The sequence below is a fragment of the Hyla sarda genome, chromosome 3 (assembly GCF_029499605.1).
Source record: "Hyla sarda isolate aHylSar1 chromosome 3, aHylSar1.hap1, whole genome shotgun sequence".
NCBI lineage: Eukaryota > Metazoa > Chordata > Amphibia > Anura > Hylidae > Hyla > Hyla sarda.
The window spans coordinates 241,380,108-241,396,308 of record NC_079191.1 but is presented as its reverse complement, the minus strand read 5'-3'; the positions used below and the strand labels follow the sequence as shown (position 1 = coordinate 241,396,308).

Genomic DNA, 16,201 nt, shown 5'->3' with positions numbered 1-16,201 from the left:
CACAGTGCACAAGGCTCACGAAGCGCATCGGCGTGAAACGTGCGTTGGGGTAGGTGCAGGTAATACATGGCTCTGCTCTAGTAATAATTCTCTTTCTCTGATCTCTGTTGCTTATCTTCTTTGCGTCCACTTCATGCTAGTTGTACATTTAGGTTGTTATATCTCTATTCCTCCATTACTGTTATGTATGTGGCATAAGCAATTGTCGTCAGTGGTTTACATGTTGTACCATTTGTCTCAGTCTGTATGTCTCTGCCATTTTATCCAGCCTTGTGCACTGTGCTTGTTAATATTTTAATGTGTCCTTTTTTTTGATACTACTAATAAAGTTTTGCAATATTTCATAATTTATTGTTGCTGATTAAATGCTTTCTTTTGGTGTTGAGTTCCCCATTTGGTTGGTTTCAGCAACTTTCTCCCACTGATTTGTTTTTGTTGGTGACATGGGTAAATCACCTATCCTATGTTTGTTGGTGACATATAAGTAACATGTGTGCCAAGTTTCATGTTAATATCTTTAGCCGTTTGGAAGTGATGCTGGAACATACACACACATACATAATCACATTGGGGGACATTTGTCAAAGCACTTAGTAGGTTTTTTCTGCTTAAAATTGTCGCAAAAAAGTTGCACCTGCGACTACGCTCTTTTTTCTGCGACTTTTTGCATGTTCAGTGTCCTAAGCAAAAAATAAAAATCTTGCTTACCAAAGCAAAAAGTGATTTTTGACTTGCAGTGGTCAGAGATTTATCAAGTGCGAAAGTCGCAAAAAAAGTCACATCGCATGAAAAAACCTACTAAATTTACTCCAGCTCAGACATGGAGCAGAAAAGGCCCCTACCAAAGCAAAAAAAGAAAAAAGTGCTTATGTGAAAGAAATTTATCAACAGGCTGAAAGCAGTTGATAAATAAGTCGCACATAAGCAAAAAAAATAGAACTAAATAGAAAAAAGAAAAAAATAACTAAAAAAAAGGAATACATAAGCAAACATTGATAAATGTCCCCCATTGAGTTTTAAATACATACTAGCTGAATACCCAACACTGCCCGGTTTTTCCTACCTTATCCTTGTGGGGGAAAAGCAACAAAGGAGGAAGCTTTTGTCCTCATATCCCGTCCCCAAATCCTGACCCCATATCCCCTCCTCATATCCCGACCCAAATCCCCTCCTCATATTCCGAACTCACACCCTGTCCTCATATCCCGACCTCATATCCCCTCCCCATAGCTAATCCTCATTTCTAATCCTCATATCCCGTCCTCACGTGGGGCTGTGCTGTGGTAAAGATATTGTAATCTGAAAATAAAAGTGGGCATGTTTTGTGAGATGGGGTGTGGCTTACCAGCCTGACTGACACATTCACCAGGAGATGCAGAGCGGAGCTTGTGGAGTAAGGCACCAGAAGTCCTATTTGACATATAAGTAACATGTGAACAAGTATTATCGAAATATCTCCAGCCGTTTGGAAGTTATGCAGTAACATATATTTCCCATAGACTTGTATGGGAGTTAAAAAAAAAAACCCGCCCCTGGCAAATGGGGGTGAGTAAGGGTTAAATTACCTATCCTATGTTTGTTGTTGACATATAAGTAACATGTGTGCCAAGTTTCATGTTAATATCTTTAGCCGTTTGGACGTGACGTGATAGATATATACAGTGACCCCCCCGACTTACGATGGCCCAGACATACGATCATTTCAACATACGATGGCCTCTCAGATGCCATCGCATGTTGAAGGCAGCATCAACATACGATGCTTTTGTATGTCGGGGCCATCGCTTAAACGGCTATCAGGCAGCGCAGACTGCTTCAGCTGCTGCCGTATAGCCATTTAATGTGCCCCGTGTTCCCCTGTGAGTGTTACTCATCTGTCCCCGCCGCTCCGGACCATCCTCTTCATGCTCCACTGCATGGCCGTCGCTCTCATTCGTCGTTGTCGCACACGTCATCCCGTTATCCAATAGGTGCGGCGTGCATGACGACGTGATGACGGCAATGGAGAGCGATGATCCAGGGCAGTGGTGATGGTCCGGAGCAGCAGGGACTTGTGAGTATAACTTTGTCTATTATTATTGCACGGATCCCTCAACATACGATGGATTCAAGTAACGATGGTTCATTTGGAACAAATTACCATCATATGTTGAGGGATCACTGTACATAGATTATCGTGGTTTTGAGTTTCATATTACTGTGCACATATATGTTGCTGCAGTTGCTTCTGTGCTAGTACTATAGGTATTATACATGCATGCAAAATGCTTTGCTCGAATGTTGGGTTGCGATACTCATATAAGATACAGTGGTCTCTCAAGTTACAATATTAATTGGTTCCAGGATGAACATTGTATGTTGAAACCATTGTATGTTGAGACCAGAACCTGGTAATTGGTTCTGAAGCCATCAAAATGTCATCCAAAAATTGGAAAAAGTGAGGATTAAACAAAAAAAAAAAAGTGGATAACTAATATACATAAAGCAAGTCCTTACATATAAATGTAAGAGAGATCTGCTGGGAGCTGTAAATCACTGTCTATGTAGAGAACAGGAGCTTCTTCAGGGTTCTGTACAGTACATGCAATGTACTAAAAAGGTAAAATGGGGCCCAAAGGAGCAGCTAACCCTGGCACAGGTAAAGAGTAGTACAGAACATGTAGTACCACCCTGTACTGCAGGGACCAGTGGCGCTACTGGCTGTCAGTGCATGCACTTCAGGAATAGAGGTGTTTTACCAGTAAAATGCCCATTCTGATTGGTCGGTTCTTCCAACCATTGACACGTTTTGCAGATCTGTCCTGTCCGTATCATTGTATGTTGAGTCTGGTTTCAAGTTACAATGGTGCAGAAAAGACCATTGTATGCTGAAACTATTGTATGTTGAGGAGATTTTAAGTTGAGGGATCACTGTATACTGTTTTTATTGTATACTGATAACTTAAGACCCCATATCAATACTTAATACAATAATCAATACTTAAGACATAAATCAATACTTATCATACCCATAAGAATATATGCCCACTTTGTGTTTCCACTAGGTAATACGTCCACCAATTATGCCTTCAGAGTTATATGGTCTCTCTTTCTATTCCCACTAAGCAATATGGTTACTCTTTGTGCCTCTCACACTATCTAGGCCCTCTACTGCAGGTAGTACTTTGCACTGACACTGCATTGTTCTGCATGTGTCAGGAAGTGGAAGTCTTGAACTGTCACAAACATTGTAGGCTGCAGTCCTTAAAGGAGTAGTCCAGTGGTGACTCAGTGGTGAGCAACTTATCCCCTATCCTAAGGATAGGGGATAAGTTGCAGATCGTGGGGGGTCCGACAGCTGGGGCCCCCTGCGATCTCCTGTACAGAGCCCCGACAGCCCGCAGGAAGGGGGCGTGTTTACCTCCGCACGAGGCGGCGGCCGACACGCCCCCTCAATACAACTCTATGGCAGAGCCGAAGCGCTGCCTTCGGCAATCTCTGGCTCTGCCATAGAGATGTATTGAGGGGGCGTGTCGGCCGCCGCCTCGTGCGGGGGTCGACAACCGCTATCTGGGCGGAGAGCCGGGGCCCCGTACAGAGAGATCACAGGGGGCCCCAGCGGTCGGACTCCCCGCGATCTCAAACTTATCCCCTATCCTTAGGATAGGGGATAAGTTTTTCACCACTGGACTACCCCTTTAAGCAGCCAGGAGCTTACAGGTGCAAGTGATGAAGAAGAGTCAATGAAACACTGCTCCATCACAGCTTTTAGCTGAATCTGCACCCCGACATTACTGATCAAGTTACAAAATGGCAGTAAGGGACAATTGATGGACTGGGAAAGAGCCAGAGCTGTCTAGCCCTGTGGTCCCCAGCTCACAGGCCCAATAGTGGGCACATGGCCTGCTTTCACCCTTATCAAGACTGACACCTTATATTAGGCAATACTCACACTGCTTTTATGTTGAAGACAGGGGCGTAGCTAGAAACCACGGGGCCCCGGTACGAAAAATTGCCCTGGGCCCCCTACCACCTAACGACCCTCTTCCCCAATCCCGGACGACCCCTTACTTGGTTGCACAAAGATATCAGTGACTACAGTCAGGGGAACACACAACAATATAAGTGACTAACAGGCAGGGCCAGACAGACAAAACAGGCATTTAAGAATAAGCAGCCCATTTTTCTGGAGGGGGTCCAACTTCTGGGACCCCCACCAATCACCCAATCAGCTGTTGTAAAGCTATAACTCCCATCATGTCTGGAGAGCCTCAGCCATTATAGGAGTTGTAGTTTTTCAATAGCTGGAGAGCCACAGATTAGGGTACAACATCACCCATCATCACTGCGGAACTTACAAGTGACTACAGCTGTGATGGGACAGTCAGGAGAAAACACAACACAATGATATGAATGACCTGAGTGACGTCTTCCCTATTGTCTTTTCTTCTTCATCTGGTCCAGACATCAGGACTTCTTCCAGCTCCATCTTCTCAACAGAGTCTGGCACCCGGACATCATAGGTTCTCACTTTGTCAGTAGATCCTCATCCTCTGTATGAAAACAATAATCATTATTATTCTGCTAAATACTGCACCCCCTCCATATAAAACTACCGTCCACTGTACCTCTTGCATATAATACTGCCACCCACTGTACTCCCTGAATATAAAACTACCATCCACTGTACTTCTTGAATATAATACTGGCACCTACTGTACCCCCTGTATATAAAACTACCATCCACTGTACTCCTTGAATATAATACTGCCACCTACTGTACCCTCTGAATATAAAACTACCATCCACTGTACTCCTTGAATATAATACTGCCACACACTGTACCTCTTAAATATAAGGCTGCATTCACACCACGTTTTGTACATATGGGTGCCGGATCCGGCGGGGGGAGGGGAAAACCAAGCGCTCCCATACCCCAGCCGGATCAGCCCGTGACTCCATTTACTTTAATGAGCTGACCGGAGTCAAGCGGTGACTCCGGTCGGCTCAGTTTTGACCAGTATGCGGTTTTGTAACCGGACCCAAAACCGCAGTATACTATAGTTTTAGGTCCGGTCCAAAACCACATACGGGTCAAAACTGAGCCGTCCAGAGTCACCGTTTGACTACGGTCGGCTCATTAAAGTAAATGGAGTCACAGGCTGATCCGGCTGGGGTACGGGAGCGCCTGGTTTGCCCCTCCCCCCGCCGGCACCCGTATGTACAAAACGTGGTGTGAATGCAGCCTTATACTGCCACACACTGTGCCCCTGAATATAAACCCTCAAAAATAACCATGCTATATGCTATACCCTCCCACACATCATACATACATCTTGCTTACACACATCTATCATTCATACACACATCATTATTCATACATACATCATACATACACACATCATTCATACACACGCCACCTCCGGACCCCCCAAACACATGCATTATACATACATACATCATACATACACACATCATTCATACACACGCCACCTCCGGACTCCCCAAACACATGCATTATACATACATACACACAGATCATACATACACATACATCATACATAAATACACCCGCCGCCTCCAGATCCCTCTGCATAATTCATCTCCACACATCATACATACATCCTTCTAGCTTACACACATCTCCACACATCATACATATACATCTTGCTTACACACATCATTCATACATCATACATACAGTACATACACACACATCATTCATACACACGCCACCTCTGGGCCCCCCACACATGTATAATACATACACATCATACATACATCATACATAAACACATATCATACATACACCTGCTGCCTCCAGATCCCCCAACATAATACATGTCCACACATCATACATAAATCCTTCTAGCTTACACACATCATACATACATCTTGCTTACACAACATCTATCATTCATACATCATACATACACACACATCATTCAAACACACGCTGCCTCCAGACCCCAACCCCCCTATGCATATATACATCGCGCTTACACCTACATACATACATACATTACATACACACATTCTACACACATCATACATATACATACACACAACATACATAGACAAACGCAATAATACAAACACACGATACATGTACTCACACATAAACCCTCCCCCCCCCCGCCCCGGTCCTCAGCCTCCTCACCTGCATACATCGTGAATTCAGGGTGATCCTGTCCCGGGAATCCAGCGTCTGAGGCATCAGGCCGCACGGAAGCTTTAGTGCCCTGGCCAAAGCAGAGTCCCGTGCTACAGCGCGGCCCAGGGGTGCGGGAGGTTGGGGTTGGGGGGGCTACGGGGCCCGGTCGCAATTGCGACCCTTGCGACCTCTATAGCTACGCCACTGGTTGAAGATATACACCAGAAAATACTCCCAAAACTCTTTGGCAGTGGTGCTCTGTGTATATGCCGTTTAAAGTCCTATTGAACCAATATATGCGGAAAATCTCTCCTTCTAATCTCTCCTTCTAACGCATGTGACAGCATACCTTTTTTTAACCTGCACTAAATAGCGTGATCATCTATGATTTTTCATCTCGTGCTTTAAAAAATATATATAGAAATCCTGCAAAAAAAAGGATGTTTTGTTTTGTAAGTATTTATAATTTTTTATATATGGAATGTAATATGCTAGGTTTTACATTGAATGCCATAAAGTACAACATATAGAAGACTTCCATCAGAGGTACAAATCAGGTAGATTTTCCAGCATATACCTCTGACATTAACTGCTGTGTGACTAGGGTGTTAATAGGGAAACTCTCTTTTTTCACAATTGATTATTGCTTTTATTCACACTGAATTGTAACTGATACATCTTTGAATTCTTTTTTTAAAGAAATAAACATTTACACCACATTTTTGTTTCAGCTTCACTGTGTTCCATTGCAGTATGCATAATTTAGCTGTATGCAAAAATCTGGTTAACTACACTATTATAAAGACACTATTATGTAAGTCAATGAGAAATGCTTATCATACAGCAGTATATGTTAATATAAAAGTTACCTAAAAACATATATGTTAAACAAAAACAAAACCATGGTGTGAACACATCCTTATCTAACCCACATATACCCAATGTTAAAGTAACTGTCCACACTGTCATGATTATTTATCAAGCCTAACTTGAATATAGTCACTTCTGTTGACTTATTATGTATGAAACTTTATCATAAAAATTAAGCACCACTAAAAAACAATGTGCTAAACATCAGGCAAAGGAAAAACCAGAAGATATGTGAAGTCACTAAGCTATTTAAAGGGGTATTCCGGTGGAAAACATGTTTTGTAAATTACTTTTATTAAAAATGTTTAACCTTTCCAGTACTTATCAATGGCTGTATGCTCCAGAGGAAGTTCTTTTCTTTTTTAATTTATTTTCTGTCTGACCACAGTGCTCTCTGCTTACACTTCTGTCCATGTCAGGAACTGTCCAGAGTAGGATAAAATCCCCATAGCAAACCTATACTGCTCTGGACAATTCCTGACATGGACAGTGGTGTCAGCAGAGAGCAATGTGGTCAGACAAAAAAGAAATTCAAAAAGAAAAGCAATTCCTCTGTAGTATACAACAGCTATCTCTGTTGTCTCCTGGGGAACTTTCCTAGATGGCAGCTGCTATACCTCTTTGATATTAAATTATTTTATTTATGTGCCTTATAATTCTTCTTATCTTAGATTGACATTTTTGAGGGATCAATTCGGGGAATGGACATCATCAGGTGGATGGAGAGATATCTCAGTGATGTAAGTACATAATAAATTAGTAGTCACAGCTGGATTTACTCTGTAGATATTGTAGGTACACAAGCAAAGCCAGCCCTATATACACAGGAAATCATGTGGAAGGTAATATGCGGACTTTGAGCTTCTTCCACCTGATTCTCTTGTTAGGCGTAGATTTCACTACGTAAATGCAATATAGTCCAGTTTAACATCTGTTTCAATAAAAATAAATGTTCAAATGTTAAGATATTTTTGGAGGTACGATATTTGTTATACTGTGACATACATTTAATCATAGGTCCATACATCTAAAGTAGACAACACCTATTGTTTATTGAAGGCATATGGACATCATAGAGGGGGTTCTCTGTACTGAATTAAAATGCAGATTAAAAAGACAGCAGTTTTATGCTGTTAAATACAAAAAAGTCACAAGGGAGGTGAATATTTTATATGTTTTGTGTCAATGCTATAGTACAAAGTGGAGTATTTGGGGCTATGCAGTTTGTTTGTTTTATTTTCTCTGAAAGAAACATTCAATGTTCAGATTGGGCTTTGTATTGTTTTTGTGTAGGTTAAGATCAAGTCTATTGTAACTTACACATTTTGTCCATTTTTTTGTAATTGAATAGGCAAGTGTGATGATCATCATAGCGATCAGCCCACAGTACAAAAAGGATGTTGAAATGGACTTAATCCATGTTAGTGATGATCATGGACTACACACACGATACATCCACAGAATGGTAAGTAACCTGCCTGATACGTCTGCAAATCAGCAAAACGTATATCAGTCATTTTATTACTGTCTCAAAAAGACAGCACAAGTCCTTAGGTCCTATTAGAGTCTATAGGCATTACAAAGAGAGGTTCTCCACTAATAACCTCCCCCTCTAGGTTAAAACCGAAAGCCATACAACACTATGTTTCCCCTGGAAATGTGTGGCTGTCTGTGGGTTACCCCAGCAAAATCACCTTTCCAGCAGCTATGATCTGGAAAGGTTTCTCTCATCAATGATATTTAACATGCAAAGATGGTCATAGATATATATATATATATATGGGATTAGTATTAATTGCAATAATAGTTAACAATAATCTTAATTTATTACAGTCATTATATGCTTTTACAGGTCTTCCCAAATCCAGGGTGGTGAAATAATGGTATATTCAATGTTTCCCAGAAATTTCTGTAGTAGTATTGGGAAAAAATGCCTGTGGAATATTGGGTAGCAGATCCTGACCTAATATCTATGACCATCTTAATGCAAAGGAAGTAGTCTATAACTGGCCATAGATGTGTCAGGGTCTTGTGTAATGGTTAAGTGACAGGATGGGGCCAAAATGAAAGTGGATATACTGCCAATAAAATCTCCTTGCAATCTCTGCATGCCTGGCATATGTTCTCAGCAGCGAATATCCCACTTCTAGATATCTCTGGTGGCTTATCTGTCTTGAGAAAAAATGCATGGTGCATTAGAATTCAAATGTCTGATACTTTTTCCCTGACTTCTGTAGTTGGGGAGAGATTGGACAACCCCATACACATTAGATGGCTGGCCAGTTCTGGGTTATCTCAGAAGACAATCAGAAAGTGGAAAAAACAAAAGAAAACTTCAATCATGTTTTCTTATTGTTGCTGTTTGTGCTGCTGTGGTTGTAATATCTGATTGCATATCGCAGATGTTCATTTCTTTGACGCAATGGTTATCTGATCTATCATGATGTTATAAATCTGTACTGTACATATTATAAGCAGTGGTTTCATATTTCATGCTTTAATGGGGATTTTACTTTTTAATGTAGATGCAGATGGAATTCATAAAACAAGGAAGCATGAACTTCAGATTCATTCCTGTACTATTTCCAAATGCAACAAAGGTCAGTATAAACTAAAATGCAACAAAACAACAACTGTCTAAAAAGCAGCAGTGCATTATTTCAATAATATATGATTATGATCTCTACTGATAGATCTGCATAAGCAATAAGCAAGAGCTAGAAGAGCTCGACTTCACTGTAATATAGCTTGTAGTGGACCCTGGAGTCAGATTTGCCTTAGTGCGTCTGTAGATGGGCACGTTATATCCATATGTAACAGTCTGTATTACAGACAAAACATCTCGACCTCTGTTTATTATGGTTGCAATACATCTGTCTGTTGTAGCCCAAAGAGCTTAGCAAAGCTAGGCAGCTAAATCTTAAAGAGGTACTCCATTGGCCAGCATTCGGAACATTTCGTTTTGAACGCTATGCGCGTGCTGCACGAGTCGGCCATGCCCCCTCGTGATGTCATGCCACTCCCACTCAATACAAGTCTATGGGGGGGGGGGGAAGACGGCCGTCACACCCCTCCCATAGACTTGCATTGAGGGGGCGTGGCATGATGTCACGAGGGGGCATGGCCGACCCCGCAGCGCGTACACAGCGTTCGGAACTAAATGTCTGAACGTTGGCCAGTGGAGTTCTCCTTTAAGCTGGCCATACACTTTCTGCAGGATCGACTGTCTAAAGTGTATGGCAGTCTTCCCACATCTGAAAGCAGGGTTTGTCGTGTTTAATTTTAACCTCCAACCCTATTGGTCTGGTAGAGATAAGTCGCTGTCTGGCTGCAGTTTACCCTTTCCCATAGGAAAACATATGGCTGTGCCAAACATTCATGTACACTGCTCAAAAAAATTAAGGCAACACTAAGATAACACATCCTAGATCTGAATGAATGAACTAATTGTATGAAATACTTTCATCTTTACATAGTTGAATGTGCTGACAACAAAATCACACAAAAATTATCAATGGAAATCAAATTTATCAACCCATGTAGGTCTGGATATGGAGTCACACTCAAAATCAAAGTGGAAAACCACTTTGATGTAATGTCGTTAAAACAAGTCAAAATGATGCTCAGTAGTGTGTGTGGCTTCCATGTGCCCATATGACCTCCATACAACGCCTGGGCATGCTCCTAATGAGGTGACAGATGGTCTCGAGGGATGTCCTCCCAGACCTGGACTAAAGCATCGACCAACTCCTCTACAGTCTGGGGTGCAATGTGGCATTGGTAGATGGAGCGAGACATGATATCCTAGATGTGATCAATTGGATTCAGGTCTGGAGAACGGGCGGGCCAGTCCATAGCATCAATGCCTTCCTCTTGCAAGAACTGCTTACACACTCCAGCCACATGAGGTCTAGCATTGTCTTGCATTAGGAGGAACCCAGGGCCAACCGCACCAGCATATGGTCTCACAAGGGGTCTGAGGATCTCATCTCGGTACCTAATTACAGTCAGGCTAACTCTGGCAAGCACATGGAGGGCTGTGCGGCCCTCCAAAGAAATGCCACACCACACCATTACTGACCCACTGCCAAACCGGTCATGCTGAAGGATGTTGCAGGCAGCAGAACGTTCTCCATGGCGTCTCCAGACTCTGTCACATGTTCTCAGTGTGAACCTGCTTTCATCTGTGAAGAGCACAGGGCGCCAGTGGCAAATTTGCCAATATTGGTGTTCTCTGGCAAATGCCAAATGTCCTGCAAGGTGTTGGGCTGTAAACACAACCCCCACCTGTGAATGTCAGGCCCTCATACCACCCTCATGGAGTCTGTTTCTGACAGTTTGAGGGGGCGGGGCTCTGGCAGTGCTCCTCCTTTCACAAAGGCTGAGTTAGTGGTCCTGCTGCTGGGTTGTTGCCCTCCTATTGCCTCCTCCACATACTGGCCTGTCTCCTGGCAGCGCCTCCATGCTCAGTACATTACGCTGACAGACACAGCAAACCTTCTTGCCACAGCTCACATTGGTGTGCCATCCTGGATGAGCTGCACTACCTGAGCCACTAGTGTAGCTTGTAGACTCTGTCTCATGCTACCACTAGAGTGAAAGCACTGTCAGCATTTAAAAGTGACCAAAACATCAGCCAGGAAGCATAGCAACTGAGAACAGGTCTTTGGTCACCACCTGCAGAACCACTTCTTTATTGGGGGTGTCTTGCTAATAGCCTATAATTTCCGCCTGTTGTCTGTTCCATTTGCACAACAGCATGTGAAATTGATTGTCAATCAGCGTTGCTTCGTGAGTGGACAGTATGATTTCACAGAAGTGTGATTGACACATTGTGTTGTTTAAGTGTTCCCTTTATTTTATTTTTTTAGCAGTGTATATATGGCTGATTTGCAAACTGTGTAATAGCATTTGCCATAAAGGAAAAAAAAAGGATAAAAAGGATAAAAACATATATTTTTTTAAATCTCAGAAAACTGACCAAATCACTCAAAAAAGTGACATGTTATGAGGCTGGGAAAGCAGATCTAAAAACTGAGAGGGCATGTAGCCAGAGTGTGATTTATCTACTTACCTCGAAGGCAGGAGCCTCTGGTACATCAGTCTCAGTTGTATCAATATGGTTAGCTACCTGGTTTACATATATCTACCCCATTATGTGCATTGGTAGATAATATAGCTACTACTGCTAATATATATCATGGATAACTCAACTGAAGCTAAATCTATAAAACAATCAAATTGTCTTTGCTTTTATGCTTGGTTCTTCAGGAACATGTGCCTAACTGGCTGAAAAACACTCACATTTATCGGTGGCCATATGATAAAGGGAGGCTATTCCTGCGGTTACTACGGGAAGAGGAATATATTATTCCCCCAGTTGGACAACTACCAGTACTAGAAGTTAGAACTATATAAATTCACAATATCTCTTCTCCAACTATTAGGTAAATGTAAGCGCATTGCTCTATAGAGAGGCTTGGCCAAGACCAACATTTAACATCAAATCGTTGTCCAGAAAACCTGATGATGCCATTACTTCTGTGTATCAGTCATTTTGTGCAAGCGTCTTGACAAAAGTCTTTGAAGTTGAGATTAAGTCCTTGTTCATGCTTATGAGTATATTTAGATCTGTAAACCTGTATAGTATTTTGCATTATATTGTGGTCACTACTGTTTAGTTTGGCTGCCATATTACAAATTGGGGGAGATTTTTTAAGTCTTTGAATTTTTTAAGTCACTTTTGTTGTTGTTTTTTGGCAAATATGCACATAATTTATCATATGTCTAATAAATAATGTGCAAGTAGCTTAGGGCTATATGGTAATATAAGGCTACACTAATATTGGGGTAAGATTTGTAGTATAAAAGGGGTACTCCAGCACTAATACATCTTATCCCCTATCCCTCGTGACATCACGATACTCTGGCCCCGTGGTCATCACGTTGCACACTCAGAGCCTCCAGTGCTGCGGAGAGCTTGCAAAGGTGGGTGCTGAATGACAGATTGCGGGGGTCCCCAGCGGCGGGACCCTCATGATCAGACATCTTATCGCCTAGCCTTTGGATAGGGGATAAGATGTATTAGGGCCAGAGTACCCCTTTAAGCAAAAGTTGCAAAAGGAAAAAATTACATATTGTGTTATATTCATATGTTTGATGCAAACATTGCTTTCATCTGTTTTTTTATTTCTCCAAATTGGTCACATAGATAATAGAAAATAATAGTCTGGAGCTGACTCATTGATTTCTATTAGATAGATTTCTATGCAGGATCAGTGCAGAGGTCACTGTGTAGGGAGGGCAGGAGGAAAGTTGTGACCTTTACCTATTATAAATGGCCTTGTCCTGTCTTAGTTAACTATACAGTCATGGCCGTAAATGTTGGCACTCCTGAAATTGTTCTAGAAAAGGAAGTATTTCTCACAGAAAATGATTGCAGTAACACATGTTTTGATATATTTGTTTTGTATTGGAACTAAAACAAAAAAAGCAAACTGGACATAATGTCACACCAAACTCCAAAAATGGTCTGGACAAAATTATTGGCACCTTTTCAAAATTGTGGAAAAATAAGATTGTTTCAAATATGTGATGCTCCTTTAAGCTCACCTGGGGCAAGTAACAGGTGTGGGCAATATAAAAATCACACCTGAAAGCAGATAAAAAGGAGAGAAGTTCACTTGGTCCTTGCATTGTGTGTCTGTGTGTGCCACACTAAGCATGGACAACAGAAAGAGGAAAAGAGAACTGTCTGAGGACTTGAGAACAAAAATTATGGAAAAATATCATTATCAAGAAGTTTGCAACCCATGGCACTGTAGCTAATCTCCCTGGGCGTGGATGGAATAGAAACATTTCTGGAAGGTGTAAACGCAGGATAGTCCAGATGGTGTATAAGCAGACCCAAACAAGTTCCAAAGATATTTAAGCTGTCCTGCAGGCTCAGGGAGCATCAAGGTCAGCGCAAACTATAAGTCGACATTGAAATTAAATGGCTGGAGACCCAGGAGGACCCCACTGCTGACACAGAGACATAAAAAAGCAAGACTACATTTTGCCAAAATGAACTTGAGTAAGCCAAAATCCTTCTGGGAAAATGTCTTGTGGACAGATGAGATCAAGATAGAGCTTTTTGGTAAAGCACAGCATTCTACTGTTTACCGAAAATGGAATGAGGCCTACAAAGAAAAGAACACAGTACCTACAGTGACATATGGTGGAGGTTCAATGATGTTTTTGGGGTTGTTCTGCTGCCTCTGACACTGGGTGCCTTGAATGTGTGCAAGGCATCATGAAATCTGAGGATTACTAACGGATTTTGGGTCGCACTGTACAGCGCAGTGTCAGAAAGCTGGATTTGCGTCCGACATCTTGGGTCTTCCAGCAGAACAATGACCCCAAACATACATCAAAAAGCACCCAGAAATGGATGGCAACAAAGCGCTAGAGAGTTCTGAAGTGGCCGGCAATTAGTCCAGATCTAAATCCCATTGAACCTGTGGAGAGATCTTAAAATTGCTGTTGGAAAAGGCACCCTTCCAATAAGAGAGACCTGGAGCAGTTTGCAAAGGAAGAGTGGTCCAACATTTCGGCTGAGAGGTGTAAGAAGCTTATTGATGGTTATAGGAGGTGACTGATTTCAGTTATTTTTTCCTAAGGGTGTGCAACCAAATATTAAGTTAAGGGTGCCAATAATTTTGTCCAGCCCATTTTTGGAGTTTGGTGTGACATTGTCCAATTAACTTTTTTTCCTCCCTTTATTTGTTTAGTTCCAATACACACAAAGGGAATAAACATGTGTATAGCAAAATATGTGTTACTGCAATGCTTTTCTGTGAGAAAGACTTAATTTTCTAGAAAAATTTCAGGGGTGCCAACATTTACGGCCATGAATGTATATTGGTGTCACTTTTCATTGTAGTCCGGTCTTTTATGAAAAGAGATAACTTCTTAAACATTTTTACGGCAAAACAGGAAGAATCCGCATTTTTTTAAGCTAAGTTGCCAGCCTGAAAACAGCAAGATTTCAGGATTTTATACTATAGTAGATAGTAAAGTGTACAATTAGAAAAAAAAGAAAAGTTAACAAAAATTTAAATTTTTTTTTTAAATAAAAATGCATAATCTAAACAATGGGTCGCTTTCTCATGAGATCACATTATTGTTAGTTTATTTAATAGGAAACCATCAATTTTTCAAATAATTACTGTATGTAATTCTTACATATTTTTCTTAAACCTGTGTAGTTATTTGTGTTTACAATATAAAATGGACCAAGTAGACTTTAAAATGTGTAAGAAAATATATAAAGTTGTAAATCAAAAAATAATAACAGAAATAGTAACATAGTACTGTGAATGTAGCCTACATGTATGCAGTTCCATCCTGAACAAGGGACCATAAGATAGTTACATAGACTCAATACTAGAAAATCATTGATAGCTGGAATGACAATTGGATTGCTTAACGGGTAACAATAAACTGGTTCTAGAATGCAGCATGGACTACAATGTACTTTTGCCCGGCACAAATATGGATTTATGAAGTGTCTCCAGTAGAGGGCACTACCTGTCAACTTTTTCCTGAGTCATTTCCTTTGACTATTTCCATGTTTTTTTTTTGTGTCTAAATATCATCTTGTGTGGTATTCATAAAATCTAACAATTGCTTGGCTCCCTGTATGATAAAATATACTATAATTATAAGTACTTTATAGATAATTATCAGTATCCATCTATACTGTGGAATACATAAATATATATAATAAATATTCCATATAAAGAAACAGTTGTGGAATGAGTAATTGTGTTGTCATGTTCACATTATTATAAAATAAAATGAAGTGGTGTTGCACAAAACAGCAATGTAATGAGTAATATTTCCGTATCTCTAGTCAGTGTGTTGCATTCTTCCTTACAAGGATCTTTCACTTTGTACACAAACTACTGAAGCAGCCTGCGGGCAGCACCACATTTGGTGTTCTCGATCCCACTAGCACCACATCTGGAAGACAGTTTACCATCCACTGTACACGTGACTGCAGAACAATATTTTGAAGCAGAGCCAGGCCCACTAAAGCACATTAGAGGAATCCAAAACCCAGCTATTCCACATTTAAAAGTTTTTTTTATTTTTTTAGGAGTTAGGGATGAGAACCTTCCAAACACAGCCAATTTACTATTCAATATATGGAAA

The 16,201-nt window shown here is 41.1% G+C and overlaps 1 protein-coding gene across 1 annotated transcript in view; it reads left to right on the top strand.

The window, feature by feature from the left end:
* Positions 1-15,855, top strand: part of TRAF3IP2 (TRAF3 interacting protein 2) — a 41,871-nt gene extending 26,016 nt beyond the window's left edge. Inside the window, exons 6-9 of the mRNA XM_056566339.1 lie at positions 7,675-7,743; positions 8,355-8,468; positions 9,529-9,603; positions 12,275-15,855. Coding sequence (XP_056422314.1) covers positions 7,675-7,743; positions 8,355-8,468; positions 9,529-9,603; positions 12,275-12,421 — 405 coding nt within the window. The 3' untranslated portion in view covers positions 12,422-15,855. The remainder of the gene's footprint in view (positions 1-7,674; positions 7,744-8,354; positions 8,469-9,528; positions 9,604-12,274) is intronic.
* The last annotated feature ends 346 nt before the right edge of the window (positions 15,856-16,201 follow it).